General features: G+C 35.0%; 1 protein-coding gene across 10 annotated transcripts in view; it reads right to left on the reverse strand.

Moving 5' to 3' along the window:
• ZNF638 (zinc finger protein 638) overlaps window positions 1–24,143 on the reverse strand; it is a 101,433-nt gene that overhangs the window by 20,910 nt on the left and 56,380 nt on the right. For all 10 annotated transcript variants that reach the window (XM_057557838.1, XM_057557839.1, XM_057557840.1 and 7 more), the window contains 10 exons: window positions 18,150–18,208; window positions 17,869–17,921; window positions 10,033–10,083; window positions 8,077–8,148; window positions 7,192–7,278; window positions 6,856–6,924; window positions 6,443–6,483; window positions 4,280–4,411; window positions 2,268–2,396; window positions 331–372 (listed from right to left, as the gene is read on the reverse strand). In XM_057557838.1, coding sequence (XP_057413821.1) covers window positions 331–372; window positions 2,268–2,396; window positions 4,280–4,411; window positions 6,443–6,483; window positions 6,856–6,924; window positions 7,192–7,278; window positions 8,077–8,148; window positions 10,033–10,083; window positions 17,869–17,921; window positions 18,150–18,208 — 735 coding nt within the window. The remainder of the gene's footprint in view (window positions 1–330; window positions 373–2,267; window positions 2,397–4,279; window positions 4,412–6,442; window positions 6,484–6,855; window positions 6,925–7,191; window positions 7,279–8,076; window positions 8,149–10,032; window positions 10,084–17,868; window positions 17,922–18,149; window positions 18,209–24,143) is intronic.

Consider the following 24,143-nt stretch of genomic DNA (forward strand, 5'->3'; position numbering starts at 1 on the left):
TAGTACTAGATGTGAATAATCAGTGAAACAATATACTAAAAAAGGAAGTATAATCTTTCTTCTATCAATATGTACCCAAAACACTTAATATACCGAATATTTACCCGTCAGTTAATACGGCTCCAGAATCTAAAAATTATTGCACATTAGGACTCCTTTACCCTCTATTTCTTATTTTTACCAAGAGAAGACTCATCTGACATCTCCATCACCTCAATATTTTAAAACTAGTGCTAAGATTTTCTTTAATTCTTGACAGGTGAACAATAAAACAACCAATGTTTCTATCAATTAAACAAGTGTACAAAAGCATTTAAATGCAAAACTCACCTCTGGGTCATTTTCTCTAATCAACATTGTAAATATAGCTTCCTAGAAAGGCAAATAGAGGAAGATTGAAGGTGTAAGCTCTTTCTTATTTGTATATTTAATTAGTCAAGATTTACTGATATAATAAAATAATCTATATGAATAAGCATTAAGAACTACTTCATAAAATGAGGAGTAAGCAAAATTTGTTCCTTCCAAAAATCTTTCCCTCTTCCTAAAACAAGTTATCTAAGTCCCACCCTACCCATAGACTTTAATTCTTCCTAATCCCCTAAGTACATTAAAGACTAATAAGGTGGTACCATTTAGGGGAAGACACTCAACTTCATATACAAGGAGTAAGAGATTTAATTTAGCAGACAGTAAGACAATTCAAATTACACAACAAAAAGTCAGCTAAGCAAAATAGGGGATGAGGAAGAACAGAGATGTAGGCTAGTAAAAAAAACATCACAGGGTATTAAGTGTATAGTGATTTGGTGCTGCTGAATTATATAAAGAGGCCAAGAGTGGCACAAGACAGGGATGTCAAAGCTGGGAGAAGCTAGCTGATAAAAGGCTTAAATGTATAGAAAAGGAACTTTATCTCATGAGACTACGGTTCTTAATTTTTTTTTTCTTTTTGACACTACTGATATATATAAAACCACCCCAGCAATTACATCACATTAGAGTGATTCTCAATGGAAGGCTTTTTCAAAATACATGCATTTTCAATGTTCATTACAGCACTATTTACAATAGCCAGGACATGGAAGCAACCTAAATTGTCCATAGACAAAGGAATGGATAAAGAAGATGTGGTACATGTATACAATGAAATATTACTCAGCCATAAAAATGAACGAAATAGTGACATTTGCAGAGATGAGGACGACCTAGAGATTGTTATACAGAGTGAAGTAAGTCAAAAAGAGAAAAACAAATATCGTATAATATCGCTTATATGTGGAATCTAGAAAAATTGTACAGATGAACTTATTTGCAAAGCAGAAACAGAGTCACAGATGTAGAGAACAAACATAGTTACCAAGTGGGGGTGGGGGGGTGGGACGAACTGGGAGACTGGAATTGACATATACACACTACTATGTACAAAATAGATAACTAATGAGAACCTACTGTATAGCACAGTGAACTCTACCCAATGATCTGTGGTGAACTAAATGGGAAGGAAATCTAAAAAAGAGTGGATACATGTATACGTATAACTAATTCGCTTTGCTGTACAGCAGAAACTAACACAATATTGTAAAGCAACTATACTCCAATAAGTATTAATTTAAAAAAATACATGCATTTCCACCTTCCTCTAGATTCTAGTACCTCTGTTCCATGCCTCTTAGCAGTAAATGTTTGTAGGCCACACAGAAACAATGAAGGGTTTCTAAATCAGTTGAATTTGAAGAGATTTGAATTGTACGCCAATTATGACTTTGTGAAAAAGGTTTTGAGGGAGATAAAACTGAAGGTAGAGGATATAAAGAATAACTATTTTAGCCAGCGTTTTAAAGAAGTGAAGCAATGGTGAATGGGATGAAGAGGGAACAAATTCCAGAAATATTCAGGAGTTAAAACAGACCAGACCTAGTGACCAGCTGGTTATGAGAAATGAGAGGAAAAAATTATAATGGTAACCTCTGGAATTCCAGTTTGGATGACAGATAATGGCAGTGAGATAAGAATAGGGTTCTCTACTGTTTTCAACTCTTTTTTTCCATTCCAACATACATGAGGGATTGGATTCCCTCAATATGGAGGTAACTCTCAAACTATGAGATGGGCAACTATGGAGAAACAGGAAGATGCTTTCTCAGTGTTTTGAGAGAAAATATGTGACCCAAAGAAGAAAACTAGAAAACACAACGGATTATAATAAATCTGATTTTAAAATTTAATAATATTCTAGTAAATATGATGGTAAGTCTATTATTTACCTCGTCTTTTAAATTCATGTTGTCAGGAGCCATACTTATTGAGAGTTGATTTCCATCCAGTGATATTGGGAAGCAGGTATAAAATTTTACCATAGAATCTGCAGATTTTCTATTTATTTCTATAAATGCCTTTTAAAATACAAATTACAAGAATGAAAAAATAAATCTTAAGTTACTTTTTCTTAAAAAAATTTAATACTTAAGAGTCAAATGAATAACTTAGTAAATGTTTTTAAGATAAAAAAAGCATTCCTTAGAACATTACGACCATAACCAAGAAATAATGAATAACTGAACTCATAAGGCAATACTAAAGAGAAATAAGGGACATTGTAGTAAATGACACTAGGGAAATCTTATTTATCTTATTCATCACTATACCCTTAGTACCGAGAGCAGTATCTAGCATGTAGCAAACATTTAATGAACATTTCCTGAGTAAATAAATTTAATGATTGACAAAATATGAGAAATATGAGGAATGAAAGAATCAAAGAAACATGTAATGGTTACCAAGTTATTTTTTATTTTGTTGTTTTCATAAGTGTAAAATTGTAACTCTATACATTTTGGTTTTAATTTTCATACCTGGGTAAGTAAAGAGATTGAACATTCTTCCATATGTCTGATAGTTAATGAGGTGGAAATAGTCCATATTTTTATTTATAGTTGTAATTTTTAAAAATAAATTATCTATGTCATTTGCCAATTTATTAAACTTCTAATATTTTATAGCATGTTTATATGAACCATGTTTCTCATTTTACATAAATATTTTAAATTTTTTATTTCCATTTTGCTTTATGTTAATTTTAGTTTCACAAATGTTTAAAATGTTTTTATGACTGAATCTGATATTTTTCCATATAACATCTAGAAAAATATTAAATCTCCAAATAATTAAATTAAATTAAATCTCCAAATAATTCTACTCAACTCTAATCAAAACTGGGCATAAATAATCTAGATTTTCTGTATTTGGATTCTGTATTTATCTACATACACATCCACTTTGGTATATGATGCAAAGTATGAATTTGAATTATTCATTCCTAGATTCCCACAATTTTCCCCTATTTTAATGTATCATCACATAAAATTCTTACATTAAAAAATGTATTCTTTCTTATTCTTGTCCATCTCTAAACATTACAAATAATGTGCTTTTTAGAAAACACTTTATTGAAATACAGTTTACAAATCATAAAATTCACCTGTTTAAGTGTATAATTTAATGGGTTTTAATACATTTATAGAGTTGTACAACCATTCAAATAATCTACTTTTAACATAAGGTAAAACTGCATGTGACTACTTACACTTACTCTCCCCTCCTACTTTGTTTTCTTAAGCACACTTGCTTGACTCTCAAAAATCTCTAGTGATCATTAACTCCTTCCTATAGTAAGAACACTACTTCCCACCACTCTAACGGTGTTGTTTCCATTATTTAAACTTCCCTGAAATTTCACTTCCTATAAAATACCTTCCACAAGTTGTTCATTATTAACAATATTTTGTTTTGTTTTTAAATTGCAAAAGCAATATATACTCATTATAGAAAACTGAAGACATACAGATAAATCTAGGTTGTTCTAAATACTGATGACTTCACTAGTCTGAGTCTGAAAATGGTTATTTCCCATTTGAGTATAACTGGTAAAAAAACAAAAAGAAATACTAGTAAAGAGTGCTCAACAAAATTTTATAAGTTGTTTAAAAAACTTTGTATTAACATATTACAGATGTAAAGTATTTTCTGTTAAAGTAAATGTTTGAGCAAAACTTTAATGGGGAAATCCATCCTTCCCATCGTAAAACTACATCTGATTAGAATAATATATTTTTAAAATAAAGGATTATCTGTGTTTTATATTTTAAAAATGCCTTAACTTGAGACAGCTTATTCTGAGGTGCTGCTCTTAAACCCTTTTGTCCTAGTTTTGTGAAGTTAATGTTTTTCAAAATGTGCTTGCAGACAACATGAATTCACAACTATTTTCAACTCTTACCTTTTTATGAGATGATAAAATCAAAATATCCTTTAAACCACCAAATGGTTTTACTAGGTTGTAAACTTCTTCAATAGAATATCCTTTATTAGGCAAATCAGAAATAAGTACCACACAAATTTCTTCTGTTTCCTTCAAAACCAATTTAAGAATTGACATTAAAACTTAACTGCTGTTATATTTACTTAAATTTACACTGCAGATCATATGTTATGTTAGTATTTAAATTATATTTAATACTAAATCTGATTAATTCAGAAGGCTGGTCTAAACCACAAATTAAAAACAAAACAAAATGCACTTTTCCACTCTTCAAGTACACAGAATATTTCAGTCATACCACCTGTCATCTAGTCAAGGTCTTCAGTTCTCTTCTGCAACCACTGCTTAAAAATAAATTTAAAAACACAGGTTTCTCTATTTCTGCCCTGCAAACTGGTTTATCGAGGTTCCACATATATGCGTTAATATATGATATTTGTTTTTCTCTTTCTGACTTAACGTCACTCTGTAAGTGTAGAGAACAAGGGGGGGAGAGTGGTGGGGGGGTGTTCTGGTGGGATGAATTGGGAGACTGGGAGTGACATGTATACACTAATATGTATAAAATGGATAACTACGAAGAACCTGCTGTATAAAAAAAATAAATAAAATAAAATACAAAAATTAAAAAAAACAAAACAAAACAAACAAAAAAAAACACAGGTTTGCCCGTCTCTGACTACAGCTCCTTCCTTTCATGTACTGTTGCCATTCCTGTGCCTTGTGATGCTAAGATCCCCATGCTCCAAATCAGTGCATATTCTTTTATCTTACTGAGTAAAATAATCCCTTGTTGGCAATATAAAAAAGCTTACCTAGTCTCTTATGATCCTTACCCCATAACCCAATCCGCACTACAAAGTAAATACTTTCATTTCTGCCTTCTCTTCTCTCAGATCTATTTTATTCTTCAAGATGACTCTCATAAATGCCAACTTTTCCTTTAGTGGATGTTGGTGAAATCCCCAAAGGCATAAATTTGGCAATTTGTGACTTTTCTTTTGGTGGGGGAAGGTGGGACATTATAATTTTCATAAGCTAGTTGAGAATGATTTTTAACTAGCAAGTAAATTGTGTTCAAAAATGATTCCTGGGCTTCACTGGTGGCACAATGGTTAAGAATCCGCCTGCCAATGCAGGGGACACGGGTTCGAGCCCTGGTCCGGGAAGATCCCACATGCCGCAGAGCAACTAAGCCCATGTGCCACAACTACTGAGCCCACGAGCCACAACTACTGAGGTTGTGTGCCACAACTACTGAAGCCTGCGTGCCTAGAGCCCGTGCTCTGCAACAAGAGAAGCCACCGCAATGAGAAGCCCGCACACTGCGACAAAGAGTAGCCCCTGCTCGCCACAGCTAGAGAAAGCCCGCGTGCAACAACGAAGACCCAACGCAGCCAAAAATAAAATAATAAATAAGATGAATAAATTTATATATATATAAAAAAAAGATTCCTTCTAAAGTGCAGTAAGTAAATTTAAGATACTCTACTGGTGTTTTACAATATTCTTCTTAAAACAAAACAGTAAGTTAACACATACTACTTACTTAAGTTACTACTCGAAGAATGGAGCAACCAGTCTAAAATAAACTTATCCTGAGCACCTGAAGGATCTCAAGATCTTAACCAGTAAAGTCTAAATTAATGAAATCTTAATATATTCATAATAACAGATATAAGCACACGAAAACAATAAAGTGAACTTTATGCCCTTCAAATAGAACTGCAAACCCCACTTGCTCCTCTAAAAACACAAAAAATAAATGGTATTCTAAATACTAACGTATCTCCAATTTGCTTCTAAGAAAAAAGAAATTTCACAAAATTCCATTGGTTCTAATTTGACAACCTGTTTTCTACTCAAAAACCCAACTGGCCTAACATTTTCTTCTCAGTGAAAAGTAATCCTCAGTAACATGTACATTTATTGATAATCTGCACCTAAATTTCTGTAACTCAAGATTTTTTTTAACTCAAGCCATATTTTAAAAGTCTCCAATGACCAGGATTTTTCACCATACCAAATCTGTGTATTTTTTACCTAGGTTTATAGTGAGAAAAATACATTGTGTCAAAATTTCTTAAGCTTTAAAAAAATAAGTAAAATATAAAAACTGACCTTGTTAACTGGTTCATTTTCTGTGGCCTCCAAAGCAGCTTCTTAAGAGACAAAATAAAATAAGAATTCACACAGATATACTTTATTTATCAAGATCCCACTTTATTCCACAATGGATTAAATAGTAGCTACATGAAAATGTATACAATGGGTAAAAGACTAGAGAATTTAAGTAGGATATAGCTACATAAGTAACACTGACTTTTCAATAATACATTGTTTTATTCCTTCTGAGAGCAAAATTTCAGACTAATCAAGAGACAAGGTGAAGATCTGAATCATAATATTCTTAATTTCACTTAGGTATGACTCTGGTATTGAAAAAATATATATGAGACACAAAATTATTTTCCTAAAATTTAATTTTCTATCTTTAAACATAAGAGAACAAAATAAAATTTCTATTGACCTACCTGAAATAGTTTCTTTAGCACCATTTTCAGTGGCTTTGACTTCCACACTCATCTTTATTTCAGAGTTTTCTGCATGAAATAGTCTGCTTTAATAGTCTAGAAAAACACTAATATAATTAAACTAATGAATCTAAACAGGAACTTAAGCTAGTTTATTTTGTTACTTCAAGTCTCCTTAGGCTGACCTGATTTAAGACAAAGCTAATACAGTTTTCCTTTGAAACACCAAATAATCCTTTTGAAGATTCTTAAGCAACAATTTCAAAATATACCTAGAATGTATACCAATAGAATTGAATGAAAAGAAAGCACTGCATGACAGCATTTCAAGCTTACCTGGTACAATCACAGGTTTACTGGCGTCTTTGTTTTTGATAATTCCAGCCTTTTTGACTTCTAGAGACTTCTTTCCACTAGATTTTGCTTTTAAAAGTAGAGTTGAACCATTATTCTAAGGGTCTATTCAGTCATTTAGCATGTTTCATACTAATATATTAGTAAATAAGTAGTTCAACTTTATTATAAAAGCAGCTCTTTTCCACATACTTATTTCCACTTATTTTCAGTATCTGTTTACCAATAAGATTAAAAGCAAATTTAAACTGAGATACAACTTTTGTTGAGGGCTATTAATGATTCACAAATTATTAAATCCTCATGTGGCAAAAGCACACCATAATCACACACACAAAAATCATTATTTTATAACTTCCACAAAGATTCTTTAAAATTACATTAGTCAATTGGAAAAATATATTAATAAATGGATCATGTTATTTTCAACATGTTACAATTTAGTGTTCCATTTCTTTATGGAGGATACATCCTTGTAACATGGAAAGAAAATCTTTAAAGTAACAAATATCAGAGGAATTTTACAAGCTGGGGAAGGTATTATGAAGTGACAGCTCTAAAAAAATGAGTAAATAAAAGATTAAACAGGGGGGAAGTGGCAGAGCAACCTATGATTATACGGCTGTCAGAAATGTTTCCTAAACAAAAATATATCTGCAATGGCAGATACTGTCAAAGACCAAAGCATCAAAAAACGAAAGTCCTATATGTGTCAGGTTCTAAATATCAAAGAATTATTTACTAAACTTTTCAAGATGTTATTACATACTACAAATTAAAACTTGCTTTTGATATCATATTTATTACATTCTTTAACGCAGAATTAAGAATAAACTTAATATAACCTCTCTTTTCCAACAGTCTTACCTGTTTTGATTGAAGCTTTATTACCTTTAGCAGCTACTGTTACCACAGATTTTACAGAACCCGCTGATTTCCCTAAATCACAAAAGCTTAGTCAAAACTGATTTATTTAACTAGTATCAACAATTCCCAAAGAACCTCACAAAGAATATAAGAGCAACAAACTATATTTTATTCAAAACATAAAATGCTATCATCTTTAGGGACACAGGTCATTTGCTAAATTAGAGATGATAATTTCTTTAGGAAGAAAAATATCACTGAAATAAGAATTCACCTCCCCTTTGGGGTACTTAAAAAACAGCGTTCAGGCCAGTTACACAGATCTCTAAATGTGTGAATCAACTTAGTAATTAGAAGCAAAATTACTAACTTCAAGGATATAAACACAATCCCACGATGACTTTAATGGCTCCAAAAGCAGTTACATTGAGGACCTCCCAGCTCATGCTTCCTTGGCTCCCAGTTGATTAAAAAGCACTTAAGAATACCTACATCATGGTCAGGCCACATAAAGACTATTTTGACTCATTCCTAATGGGCCCTATCTGAGCAGGATTATTTAAACTGTTCTGACCCTTCTTTGTACATATGTATATTACTGTTGCTTATATTCCAAAATGATGTTGTTTATAAAGACTGTGATCATCTAAGTGTCACTAAAAAGATTACCAGAGTCAAAAACTTTTTCATTCAGAGAGCAACAGGAGGTTTAGCTCTGAAAATCAGGATGCCCAACGAGCAAGGTAGTATAAGGAAAAAGCCCAGGATCACAAGTCAGTGAATTCAAGTTGAATTCCAAGTCAAGGTGTGAAGTCTGGGGGAATTTACTGATTTCTGTGCACGTTTCCCCATTTATAAACCAGGGTGGTAACTGCCTTAACTACCTAACAGGACCTTTTGTGAGAATATGATCATGCTTTTGAAGTTATTAAACAAACAAAAAGAATTACTGACATCTGCAAAATTTAATCAGAATAGTTTACAAATCCACCCTTTATATCCAAAGACAGACCTTAATTTTTGCTCAAAAAGAGAAATACCAATCTTTATAGATTGTCACTCAACCAGTCATTTCTTAGTCATTCCCGTTTTGTCACACTGCAGTAACCTTAGCCCCAGTGAGCTCTTAAGGTGTTTCTTTCACTATCCTATGTTACTACCACAAGTTGATTCACTTTACTACTTCTAGTTGGGTACCAGAACTTAAGGAAAAACTATCTAGAATTAATTTCCAACACTCAAGGGGGAAGCTACTGGTTTTAGCACCCACTCCCCCAGATTTCCACCAATGACTCCTATAATCTTACTATTAAAATAGTATCAAACTGTTTGCTAAATAAGTGCATCTTCAAAACATGTTTTCTAGCCACACCTGACTCCCTCAGATTACTGCTTCTAAGAAACTACTATATGACAATTATGGATCTGCCACTAACAGTGGTTCAAGACCGCTTCCTTTCCTTCCTACCATTATAAAGACAATTAATACATTGATCTCTATCCTCTTAAAAAGATGACTCTGAATTAACCAGCATTTAGCAGAAATGGGAGAAAAACAGAAATGGGGAAAATGCTAGGGGAAGGAGAAAAAAATTAATGATTACTTTAAAATCCACTATAGCCCATAAAAAATGCAAAGAGAACATAATTTGCTGTAAGTTTGTTTATAAAAGAAAGTAAACAGAGAAGACCTCAATAAAAGAGAAAGGTGGAAATATCACCAATATTCATCATGAGAAACAGTTTGCCAGTTAAATTATTTTATTTTGATAATCACTGCAAGGAAAGAGCATTATCTACTAAACCTGCTTTCTCAAAACTTCTAGATGACTATACATTTCACAGATTGGTATATACTCAGCACACACTGTGTCACATGAGATCCAAGACTACTGATAAAAACTGCTTAAATAATTTAAAGTTAACATGTCTAGGATCTTAATATAGAAAACATACCTGAAGATTTATTTATTTTGGCTGCAGATGTCTTGGTTTGTCCAGGTTTGGCTAAAATAACAAGAAAAATATATCAGTAACACATTAAAAAAACATCACTTAGATTTAGGAAAGAGCTAACTTAGCATAATTTTGGTAAAAACACTGCAAGAAACATCCTTATACTCATCTTTGTATGCCCATGGAACTATAACTATAGGCAAATTCTCAGCCATGGACTTGCTGAGACAAAGGGATAGATTTAAATTTTAACAAACATAAAATTGTCCTCCAGAAAGGTTGTACCAATTAATATTGCCATCAATAGTATACAAGAGTGGGGCTTTCCATTTCCACACAAACACAGTATGTAAAAGAAGTTATTAATCACTCCAATCTGAGCTAGAAACTAGTATGATTTAATCTTTGTTTCATAAATTTTAAGTAAAGCTGTGTCAATTTTCATATGTGTAATTTATCTCTATTTTTTTGTGATCTGTCTATTCTTAATATTTGCCAATTTATCTTTTGGGTTTTGAGGATTTTATTAGAGTTCTTTATACACTAAAATTAATCTGTATCATATAGGTAACAACTTTTTAAAAAGTTATGAGAAATACTTATACAAAAACATTTTCATGTAATCAGTGTCTTCCTGATACGGGAGGACTTTCTCATTCTGAAATTAAAAACAAACCAAAAAACCCTCCACATTTTCTTTCAATACTTTTAACTGCTGTCTATGTATCATGTTAAATCTCTGATCCAGTTGTAATTTATTTGTTTATTTATTTAATTAATTTATTTGGTTGCGTTGGGTCTTCGTTGCTGTGCGCGGGCTTTCTCTAGTTGTGGCGAGCGGGGGCTACTCTTCGTTGAGGTGCGCAGTCTTCTCATTACGGTGGCTTCTCTTGTTGTGGAGCACAGGCTCTAAGCGTGCGGGCTTCAGTAGTTGTGGCACGCGGGCTGCAGAGCGCAGGCTCAGCAGTTGTGGCGCACGGGCTTAGTTGCTCCGCGGCAATGTGGGATCTTCCCGGAGCAGGGCTCGAACTCGTGTCCCCTGCACTGGCAGGTGGATTCTTAACCACTGCGCCACCAGGGAAGTCCCTGTAATTTATTTTGATACTATAAACTATATACTTCACAAAGAGGCTAGTCAATTTAATGAATAATTGATCTTTTCCCTGCTAATCTGAAATATTACCATAATGATTTACTGATATTCCATATGTTTGGGGGAGTATCCGTGGAATCTATTCTGTCCTACTGATCTTTTGTCTATTTATGCAACTAGATGAAACTATATAAATCTTTTAACTTTGTAATGTATTTTAATATCTGTTAGTGCTGGTCTGTCCTAATTACTCTTCCTTTGCAGAATTTTCTTGTCTATTCTATGTATAAACTTTATTATCAGCTTATATAGATTCAAAAAATCTTTACTGGTATTAGGTTCCTAATATTTATCTTTTAATATAGGAAAAAAAGGCATATTATAATGGTGAGAGGCTTTCTATCCAAAAATGAGCTGTTTTCTCATTTAAGCCTTATTTTATGCCTCTTAGTATTTAAAAGTTTTCTTTTCATAGCTTCTACCTTTTTTATTATTATAAATGGAATATTTTATTAATATATTAATATTAGTATATTAATATTTTATTAGTATATTAGTATGAATGGTTCTTTTTTATGTAATAAAGCAATTAAAACTTTATAGTAATTTAGAGAATTAGGATGGCTAATTATTTAATAGCATTTCAATAGATTATATTGGGTTTTCCATCATACATATTTGCAAACAATAATGTTTTATCATACTTTCCAATTTTTATGCCTCTTGACTTGTAGTGCACCGGCTAATGGCTATTAGTTTTAGAACAATATTTATTTTAACTCATAGAAGTGATGATGAGTATCCCTTGTTTTGGTCCTAACTTTAATGGGAATGCTTCCACTGTTTAACTCTTAAGCATATGCTGGCTTTTGACTTGATATATGTGTATTTGTTATGTATATAAATAAATAAAGTATATATACACAAACACACTATCATATTAAGGAAGTAGTCACCTACTTTAAGAATTTCTCAGCATTTATCTCCCTCTATTTAATATAGTAAATGGAATTGACAGATTTCCTAATTTTGAACCATCTTTATACTTCTGACATGACCCCCCTCCCCATCTTGGGCATACTATGTTATTCATTTAAGGTACTTCCAGACACTAAAATTTTACTTTAAAACTTTACATCAAATATTCAGAAGTGAAATTGTTCTATAATTCTAGTTTACTACGATAGCTTTATCAGCATTTTAAAACATTTCTCTAACTTTTAATTTTGAGATTACTGTATATACACATGGAGTTGTAAGAAATAATAGGGAGAGATCACATATACCCTTCAAGGAGTTTCCTCTAATGGTAATATTTTGCATAACTAAGTACTATATCATAAACGGGAAACTGACATTGATAAAATTTACAAACATTCCAATTTCCCCAGATTGCATGCACGTAATGTATATTTAGTTCTATGAAATTTTATCACATACGTGTAGATTACTGTGACCATCAGTCAAGATAAAGAGCAGTTCCACCACAAGGGTCTTTCCTACTACCCATTATAGAAAGAGCCATCTCCTCCCTCCCCCAGAATCCCTGACAACCACTAATCTGTTCTCTATCTCTTTAATTTTATCATTTCAGGAATGTTATGTAAATAGAAGCTTACAATACATAATTTTTTTAGATTGAGTTTTTTAAATCAGCACAATTCCTCTGTAATCCATCTAAGTTGTTGTATGTATCAATAATTCATTCCTTTTTATTGCTAAGTGGTAGGTGTTCCATGCTACAGACATAACACGGTTTGTTTAGCCATTCGCCTACTGAAGGACATTAGGGTTGTTCCCAGCTTTTGTCTATTAATACAGAGGCTATAAATATTTGTGTACTGGTTTTCTGTGAAATGTAATTCACTTGCCTGAGATAAATGCCCAAGAGCGTAACTGCTGGGTCCTATGGTGAGCACATGTTTAGTTTTGTTAAAAAGCTACAATACTTTTTTCGAGAATGGCCATACTATTTTACATTCCCACCAGCAATGTACAAGCTTCTCCACATCTTCAATAGCATTTGGTATTACTATTTTCTTATTTTAGCCATTGTGCTAAGTGTGCAGCATCTTTGTCAGCATTCGATGTTGGTATTAGCCTGTTTTTTCCTTCCTGTTTCCCCTCCCTCCATACTCCCTTTTAAAGAATGTTTTCCTTTCCTCTGCATGCTATGGAATAGTTGAAATCAGAACTAGAGTTATTACTTCCTTTAAGGTTTGCTGGAACTCACATGTGGGAACTATTTGGGCAGAGTGCTTTTATTGGGGAAATAACTGACTGAAACAAAAAAAGTCATTTTCATCTGGGAATTGAAAAGATAAAAAGACATGCACTTAAAAAAAAAAAACGGAAACCAATAAAATCTTACAGAAGAAAAAAATCATTAAATCAAGAATGACAAATCAGAAAATTCTGGTTCACTATGTGTTTTTCCATGGGTTCAGTTATTTTTTTTTATTGAAGTATAGCTGATTTACAATGTTGTGTTAATTACCACTATATAGCAAAGTGACTCAGTTATACAAATATATACATTCTTTTTCATATTCTTTTCCATTATGGTTTATCACAGGTTACTGAATACAGTTTCCTGTGCCATACAGTAGGACCTTGTTGTTTATCCAGTCTATGTACACCAGTTTGCATCTGCTAATCCCAAACTCCCAATCCATCCCTCTCCTGACTCCCTCCCCCTTGGCAACCACATATTCCCTACGTCCGTGATTCTGTTTCTCTTTCATAAATAGGTTCATTTGTGTCATATTTTTGACTCCACATAAGTGATATCATATGGTATTTATTTTTCTCTTTCTGACTTACTTCACTTAGTATGATACTCTCTAGTTGCCTTCCATGGGTTCAGTTATAACACTAATACAAATGTGATTTGAGTATCCCTATACTCTTCCTCCAGCAAATATTTATTCATTAACCCTTACACCACATTAGATATTAAGGTACAGAAAAATAAAACTACAAATATTCCCTTACCCAGCCAAGTGAAAGAGACAGACTTATTAACAACCTATTAATACCAAGTGATTTAATGTACACAATACAGTATTTCTAGGAGGGAGTTGGGAGCATTCAACTGCCTAAGAGTCAGGGAAGGTATCACAAAGAAGCTTCATCTGAGATGGACCTTAAAAGATAAATTAGAATTTGCCCCACCTCGACCCTCCAAAAGGAGTCTTAATTGACTTTGTATTTTCAATACCTTGCACGAGGCCTGGCACCTACTAAATAGCTACTTCATAAGTGCTTACTAAGTGAAGTTAACTGGAATTTAGACAATGATTCCACACAAATGGATAGCATAAAGACACAAGAAATGAAATAGCACAGCTGGAAAATAAACTGTTCTGAGTAGCTTAAACATAATATACAGTTGTGTGACAAGAGATTGAAAAAGTCATCTGGGCCAAAGGGGAAGGGGTCATTATGAAGAATTTGGGCTCTCCCCTGTGGGTCACTAGGAGTGGAATGATCAGATCTGCTTTAAAGTGACCTCAGGGCAAGAGTGTTAATACCGGAGCAGAGTAGAATAAAAATCGCCAGTCGGGAGGCTATCTTCAAAAATTCAAATGTGAGTCTAAACTAAAACATTTACATCTGTGATGGAGTAAAGGTGAGATAATTTGAGGTATATTCAAGAGAGAACTAATTTGAATCAGCCACCTATTGGAGGAGAAGAGGAACGATGTTATTTAAGTTTGAACTGGGTGGGACAAAAAAGAAGACAAGACAGGGTAAAGGATTACTAACAGATTCCTACACTGGATAACTAGTGGTGTTGTTAGATAATACAAGAAAATGAGGCATAAACTTGAGGGGGCAGAAGAGGTTTATGTATGTATGGGAGATGTCATTGGTCCTTAAAGATATGGAAAGGAAAGAAATCGACCAGCAAGAAAAGTAGGACATGAGAAGAGGAACAGACATTTAGGGAAACAATGAAGGGAAGATAAAAGAAGAGCAATCAAAGGAGATATAGAACAAGTTTTCATTCTCAGAGAGGTACTTTAGTATAGGTGAAAAGCTTGGGAAGCATACAGTTTTGGGTTTGAATCCTAACTCTTCCATGTGACCTTGAGTAAGTCATTTAACCTCTCTGAATCTGCTTCCTCATCTATCAAACGAGAACAGTATGAACTATACTCATAGGGTGGTCTGAAATATTAAGTGAGATAACAAATTGCCTACTATAAATAGTGTAACCACGGCAGGTTTCTTTCCCTTGTTTTCTGTCTTCTGGCACAAGTTAAACTATAAGCTACTTAGAAATAACTCTGATGTATCCTAACCACTTTATAAAGCGCCTCTAATTATGGGTATATAGCCGAGTGCTCAGTAAGTAAGTAATTAGCACTGGGTAAAAGTTCTAAAGTTTCCCTTTCTGATAAAATTAGGCTTTTGCTCCCTCCCTGTACTTTCCTACATCCTTTTTGATTTGTGCTTATAACCAAAGTTCTCTTTAAAACTACCCTGACTTCCTATCCCTCTTCAATCTGACATTGCTGATCTCAAAAAGCTATCTTACCTTTCTCACCTGACACTTTCTCAGCCTTGGGCTCCTCTCTTTCTTTCTACATTTATATTCGAAGGGAGGAAGTACTTAACTTGAAGCACTTCTCCCCCTACGCATTACCTTTATTATGTTAGGGCCATTCCCAAATTTCAGACCTTAAACTTAACAAAAAATTTTCCTAAGTATCCCACTTTCAATGCCATGTGATTGACTAAATGATATCTCCAATAGATATTCCTTGATACCTGATATTCAGCAATGTTCTCCCCCAGTTCAAAGAAATCACTGCAGCTAAATTTTATTATAATCAACATGACCACATTCATCTAGAAAACTCCATCCTGGGCTTCCCTGGTGGCGCAGTGGTTGAGAATCTGCCTGCTAATGCAGGGGACACGGGTTCGAGCCCTGGTCTGGGAAGATCCCACATGCCACGGAGCAGCTGGGCCCGTGAGCCACAATTGCTGAGCCTGCGCGTCTGGAGCCTGTGCCCCGCGACGGGAGGGGCCGCGATAGAGAAAGGCCCGCGCACCGCGATGAAGAGCGGTCCCCGCACCGCGATGAAGAGTGGCCCCCGCTTGCCGCAACTGGAGAAAGCCCTCGCACGAACCGAAGACCCAACACAGCCAAAAATAAATAAATAAATAAATAAATAAATAAGAAAATCCTTAAAAAAAAAAAAAAAAGAAAACTCCATCCTCCCTGAAACCTTGAAATTTTTAAATTATTTTTTAAATTTTTATATTTTTTCCACTAAAAAATTCTATATAATAAAAATTCAGATTTTAGCATCCCAGATCATTTAAATTAACCTTTTAATATCAGGTCCTAATTACCTGAAAGTGAATCCCAAATGTTTTCTCAATAGGCTTTTTCAATCACTCCATGTATCCAATCTACATGAGAATCCTAAACAACTAGTGGTTCTTTATTCTCTAAGGAAATTTCCCAGAGTTTGTACCAATTATTACTAGGTCTTACACAGAAAAAATGGGGTGCACTTATCCAAGCTTTGGAAACAGTGGGTTAAACAAAGTTAAATAAGTTTCTTTCCTGCAGGATTTCATAAAGTGAATGTGTTTGTGGATTATTTTATAAAGGAAAAAAAAAGGTATAATACATATCCTGAACTTTACCTGATCCAAAACATGTTCTATGAATAAGTCTTTCACGCAACACATTTTGAGAAATGCTGTTAATGGGGTCAAATTAAAAAACACCCCAGCACTACTCTTCAAGGCCTTTCTGTTACCTTTTTTATGTTATCTCCCTAACTGAAGTAATCTTCTGCCTCTAAACATTATCCGTTTACACGTTCACATTTAAAACTTTAGTAAAAATTTATTGCCTTCCAGAAGCCACTCATAGTCACCTCCACTAACTTCCAATAACTTCAGAACACTATCCAACTAAACATTATGGAAAATTGAGATATGCTACACAATCCAATTTTCCAGTCACTTGAATATTAGCTCTAATACCAAAAACTCTTTATCTATTCTGAATATAAATCCATAAACTACCTACCTTTTGAAAAGATAACATACGAAACACAATTTAAGTTTCCTAATATATTGTTTATTTCAGCCTTTCTGTCTTGTCCTTCACTATCACACTATTTACTAGATTCAAGAGTGTATGTTTTGGCAATAACTTTTTTCTCTTGACATTTCCAATCCTAAATGGACTGAGAAAAAAATAAATAAACTGGGTTTAAAATTGTATGCAAAATTCATTTAGCTAGATTCATAATAAAGACCTGAAGTATTTGCCTGGGTGTAAAGAATTAACACATGAGTGTAATATCACCTATTTCTGTTTAGTCTTTTTGTTTACTTTTTGGTCCTTAGCAGACTTTCAAAATCAAAGAGGACCACACAAGCAATCTTAACATACCTTTATGTTTTGTCTTGTCAGTTTACTGGGAGGGAATGGAGACAGATACTGCAAAATTAACCTAAATAGCTGTTAACTATGTAACTACGATAGGTATTTTGCATACATTATCTCATTGAGTCCTTATATTTATTCCACAAGAGATTTCATAATTAAACTGCTTAATATTAACCATTAGCTTAATACAGGGGCCAGTGTGGGTCCCCCTTCTCCTAAAGCACAATGAATAATGTTTTCCTAGCATCATCTTACAAGAAGTTTCTAGTCATCTGACAAAACATACTCATTTGGAGGAGTACTGAAAGTAACAACTTACTAGCAGAAGCTGAAGTCACAGTTTCAACAGCCTTGGAAGCGTCTGTCTCTTTTCTATTAAAAGGAGAAAAAAATTTAGCAAAGAATAAAATTCTAACTTCTAAAACTTCTAAAGATGCAAAGCTTAAAATTAAAAAAGTTTAAAATAATTCAGTTTGAATGATGTCCCATTTAAACTGAAGTCAGGATGATAAAATATATTAAAAATGTCATTGTAAAAATTAAAAAATTTTAATTCATATGCGTAGTCATTCTCACATTGGAGATGATGGAATTACTTACTTTAAAGTAGATGCAGATGTTTTCTTTGAATCTGATATCTTTTTCTTCACCTCTTTGTTCTATGAAAGAAAAATATTTTGAAAAATTTAGTTTCTTCCCCAATTATAAAAAACCATTTAGAAAATACACAAAAGCATAAGAACACACACACACGTACATAAATCTAAAATATTCCTACCCTAAAGTATAAATGCTAATCACCATTTTCTATTTATAGATAGAAATTCTTCAATTTGTGATCATACAGTGTAATTTTACATCCTGCCTTTTATCACTTATCTACATTTTCTTATCACTACCTTTCAAAAACATTATTTCAAATAGTGCTGTAATATTTCTGATGTCTAACTGCTATCACTCTGGTCCAATCTACGACCATCTTTTCCTTTAATTACTATAATAGACTCATAATGGTCCCTGCTTCTGTCTTTGCCTTTTCACCCACCCTCACTCCATATTAAACACAGAACCAGGTTGATCTTGCCATTCCTAAACTCAAAACCTTTCATCACACTCAGAGAAAAAGCTAATACTTAAGCGTTTACACCACACATTCCATGCACTCTCTACCCCCAAACTACCATATACTTCTCCCTATCCTTCTCTACTTCCAATCCTAAGCATCCTTTATACTTCTCAAACAAAACAAACTACATAGGCATGGACCTGAGAGGCCTTTCGCAGTTGCTGTTCCTTCTCTGGAATGCTCTCAATCCAAGGAACAGTTTGCTCCTTCACCTCCTTATGTGTCTGTTCAAATATCACCTATTCAATGAGACCTTCTATAACTACCTTATTGAAAGTTGCACGGCTCCTCATTCCCCAAAAAGAGCACTTCTATTTCCCTTTTCTGTTACTTTCCTCCACAGCACTCGTTGTTAATAGACATAGTATATATATATATGTTTAATTTCCTTGTGGTCTTTCTCCTCTTCACTATCACTGGTGCCTAAAATCATGCTTGGCAATTAGTGAACATTCAATAAATGTGTTAAACTGATCTGAACTTAACAATAATTGTTGTCATGTTATTTTATGTTTCTGTTCTTTTGGGGCATCCTTGCCATTTCCTTTTGTTCTATATGGGATTTTATCCCAAACATCTTCCTCACCCCAATGGTTTAGAAGATAATCATCCTCCTACTTTTATTCTACTAATAGGTATCTTTAGTTTTAAAAGAAATGTGAAACCACTGATTTCTTCTGTATAAATTTAAAAGCCCTTACAACTTGGCTTACATGCCACTTTAAAAAAATTTTTTATGTATTTATTTATTTATTTTAGGTTGCGTGGGGTCTTTGTTGCTCCGCGCGGGCCTTCTCTAGTTGTGGCGAGCAGGGGCTACTCTTTGTTGCGGTGTGCAGACTTCTCATTGCAGTGTCTTCTTTTGTTGTGAAGCACAGACTCTAGGTGCGCGGGCTTCAGTAGTTGTGGCTTGCAGGCTCTAGAGCGCAGGCTCAGTAGTTGTGGCGCACGGGCTTAGTTGCGCCACAGCATGTGGGATCTTCCTGGACCAGGGCTTGAACCCGTGTCCCCTGCATTGGCAGGCGGATTCTTAACCACTGCACCATCAGGGAAGTCCCCATGCCCATTTCTGATGACATATTTTAGACCAAAATTATTATTGTTTTTAATTTTAAGTAATTTTTTTTTTTTACAATTTATGTTATTTTATAAAGATACAAATGACTATTTGGATCTTTATGCTTAAATGGTTTCATTACTCATCACCAATCATTTTATATTAATTTCTCCATTTCTTAAGTTGTTCATTTTGATAGTAGTATTTTCAGAAAGATAAGACAGATGAAATGTTCTTCGAGCCCATACATGTCTGAGAATACCATCCTAGCATACAACTTGGGATTTGACTTGAAATGCATGTACTGCATTACAATCAATCCTTTTTTCCACTCAACCTTGAGAATGTGTTGCTTGGCTATCTGAGGCTAGTCTACTTTTTACGTTTATACTGTTTCTGCCTGGATCACTATAGCTTGCACCTTTATAACTATGAAAATTAACATCTTCACCAGTTTTTAAGTGATGTTCTCTTTCTGGAATTCCAGTTATATGCAGATTGGGTCTCCTAGATGTATCCACCATGCCTTTCCTCTTAATCATTTTAGACTTTTTAACCTTCCCTAATAGACAATAAGTTCTAAGAAGAATGGAAGCACATCTGCCTCGTTCATCACTGCATCTTCTGCATGTACCATACTGCCAGACACATAACAGATGTTCAAGAAATAGTTTCTGAATTAAAATAAAACTAAAAAAAAAAAAAAAATTAAAAAAAATAAATAAAAATAAAATAAAAATAAACTCTCTTCTGAATTGCTTGTATCTCTGCAGTTTTATCTCTTTGTTATTCATTAGATTTTCCATAACACTCAAACCACTGTTCACTGCTTCCCAGCACTGCTTTTGTTTCCATTCAGTCTTCTTAAATCTAAGCTGGCTGCTTGCTCTAGGTTTTAGATGTAATGTCCCCATGAATCTTGCTGAAAACAGTAAATTAAAATTTTTTAAGTCTTGTTTGTCTTGTGTTTGCAAAGGCTTGACCTGCAGCACTATTTTACAATTACAAGGGTTCTGTTTGTTGGAAAGTCTGATTCTACTTTTTTATCAAGGGCTCCTGTTCCTTTAAGGAAAATTTTGAGTATCAACATGTGTCCATTTCTCTGGAAAAGAAGAATGCTTGCTTTCAGGAGATTGGTTAAGAATCACTGTTAAGGATTGAGGTCTATGCTGGCTTATGATTAAAGACAAGGTTACTGAGTTTGGCAGAGTTGTGCAGACCCATATTTTAATCTTTCAGGCTTAAATACAGGGATGTAGAAAATTTTAACCTTTTCTCTAACATTTCATTATTGACTCCAAGAAGTAGCAAAATGAAGAGAATGTTCTATGAATCACAGCCAGAGTCCAAGGCTATCCTAACATGAAATATCAAACGTGGGCAGAAAAGTTTCATTGTAGTTTTGACTATTCATGCCAAAATTAAGATGTGGATCAAGAAACCTTTAGGGCTGCCCTTTCTTTTCTAGTTTGAGTTTCAAGCCTATTTTGGGCTTGCTCTATTAGGAAAACTTAATGTCTTCCCCTGTGATAACAGGCCAGAAAGACTGTACCATATACTTCTAATCTGAAGAAGCCATAACCAGAGTTCTGTTAGGGATCCCCTCTGGTCAGTCACAACTGAGAAGTCAGGAGTTAGCGTTCTAAGGCTTCATTTCAGCACCATCCAAACCATATTTAATTGAAGAACATCAACGTTTCTGACAGGTAGATGGCATGTTTTCTAGTTTCTAGTGCTGATACTTAGCCCATTCATGACTATGAAAATCAAAACAGTAAAATATGGAGACTTCCCTGATGGCGCAGTGGTTAAGAATCCGCCTGCCAATGCAGGGGACACCGGTTTGAGCCCTCTTTGGGGAAGATCCCACATGCTGCAGAGCAAGTAAGCCTGTGCACCGCAACTACCGAGCCTGTGCTCTACAGCCCGCGAGCCACAACTACTGAGCCCGCAAGCCACAACTACTGAAGCCTGCACGCCTAGAGCCCATACTCTGCAACAAAGAGAAGCCACTGCAATGAGAAATCCACGCACTGTGACTAAGAGTAGCCCCTGCTCTCCACAACTACAGAAAGCACATGCACAGCAACAAAGACCCAAAGCAGCCAAAAATAAATAAATAAATAAATATGATTGGGCTATCTGACTTACACTGCTGCCTTACCAAACTTATCAATAAGTCATCCAAGAGAATTTTTTAAATACTGTTTGAAATACTCTAATACCCTAAATGTATCCTTAGTCACCCATTTTCCCAGATTAAACGTTTTAGAATTAAAGAAGACTGATCTCCTCAGTTCTCCAAATTTAATGATCAGCCAGTCTTGCTTGAGAGTCACTGGTATAAGCTATTTCTCCTTTCTATTCTCAAGGTTACTAATCTGCTCCAAACGGTTACTATTATTATAATAGTCTGATTGGCTAGATGAGCACTCTAACTGGATCAGTGATCTTTTCTCTTCTTTCCTTTAATCAATTTGCTAAGCTTTCTTTGCCTTCAGAGTCATTTGCCCAACTAATTCATTCTGCAGATCACGTCCTGATGAATCTTTCTAATCCATCCATTTCGTTATGTCATAGCACTGCTGAAAACCCTGAGTAACATTTAACTGTCTACAGGATAAAGTTTAAATGTTTAAATTATGCATTCAATTCTTGATTCCCCTTATTCTCCTCTGCAACTAGACATGGCCATGTGTCACAGTGCTGGTAAACCAAATGTAGGTTAAAGTTGCTGGGGAACTCGTTCTTCCTGGAGGGGTTGGGGGGGGATAAAAATCCATCCTGCTCTTGATTTTTATTCCTTTCTTTCTGCTTGGAAGACAGAAACAATACCAGAAGGTACAGCAACCATCTTACAAACAAGAATGAAAGGTACGCGCTAACGACAGTGGAGGAGAAAACCAAAAAGGCTGGGTTCCTGAAGACAGTATGGAGCTGCTGCACCAGCCATGGACCGCCTGCCTGCAGATTTCCTGTTATGAGATAAATAAACCTCGTATTTGTTTAATAAAACACTGGTGAACTTTTCTGTTAATTGAAAACGAAAGAAATTCTAAGTTGGTAATAACTAGGGTCACCATGTAATTCATTATTCAAATCAGGACAATGGGACAATGGAATGGGTATGTATATAGCAGGTGTTAGTAAACTAGGACAATGGGTTACTCTAGTAGTAACTAACCAGAAAACATAAGAGAAAAAAATAAATAAAAACTCTTTTCTCTAATAGCAATTGAAATAATATTTATGATGTATACAAGTAAATATAAATAAAAGTTAAATTTAACACTTCCTCCAAAATGTACGCTATGGAAACATTACAAAAGAATGTTATGGAAAACACTGTGGGACTTCCCTTGTGGTGCAGTGGTTAAGAACTCACCTGCCAATGCAGGGGACACAGGTTCGAGCCCTGATCCAGGAAGATCCCACATGCCGTGGAGCAAGTAAGCCTGTGCACCACAACTACCGAGCCTGCCCTCTAGAACCCACGAGCCACAACTACTGAGCCCTCGTGCCACAGCTACTGAAGACCACGCACATAGAGCCCATGCTCTGCAACAAGAGAAGCCACTGCAAGGAGAAGCCCGTGCACCACAACGAAGAGTAGCCACTGCTCGCCACAACTAGAGAAAGCCCGTGCACAGCAATGAAGACCCAACGCAGCCAAAAATAAATAAATAAATTTATTTAAAAAACATGTAAAACTTGCTGAGGGACACTAAATGAAACCTAAATAAATGGAGAGATAAACCACGTTTTTGACAGAAAGATTTAGTATTGTAAAGACATCAATACAGACCTAAGGAGGCAGAGATTAACCAAGATGGCGGAGTAGGAGGACGTGCTCTCACTCCCTCTTGCGAGAGCACCAGAATCACAACTGGCTGCTGGACAATCATTGACAGGAAGACCCTGGACTTCACCAAGGAGGATACCCCACGTCCAAGGACAGAGGAGAAGCCACAGTGAGACGGTAGGAGGGGCGCAATCAGAGTAAAATCAAATCCCATAACTGCTGGGTGGGTGACTCACACACTGGCGAACACTTATACCACAGAAGTCCACCCACTGGAGTGAAGGTTCTGAGCCCCATGTCAGGCTTCCCAACCTGGGGGTCTGGCAACGGGAGGAGGAATTCCTAGAGAATCAGACTTTGAAGTCTAGTGGGAATTGATTGCAGGACTGTGACAGGACTGGGGGAAACAGAGACCCCACTCTTGGAGGGCACACACAAAGTAATGTGTGCATCGGGACCCAGGGGAAGGAGCAGTGACCCTGGGGGAGACTGAACCAGACGTACCTGCTGGTGTTGGGGGGTCTCCTGCAGAGACAAGTGGTGGCTCTGTTTCACCGTGGGGATAAGGACACTGGCAGCAGAGGTCCTGGGAAGTTCTCCTTGGTGTGA

Source organism: Balaenoptera acutorostrata, chromosome 12 (genome assembly GCF_949987535.1).
Source record: "Balaenoptera acutorostrata chromosome 12, mBalAcu1.1, whole genome shotgun sequence".
Taxonomy (NCBI): domain Eukaryota; kingdom Metazoa; phylum Chordata; class Mammalia; order Artiodactyla; family Balaenopteridae; genus Balaenoptera; species Balaenoptera acutorostrata.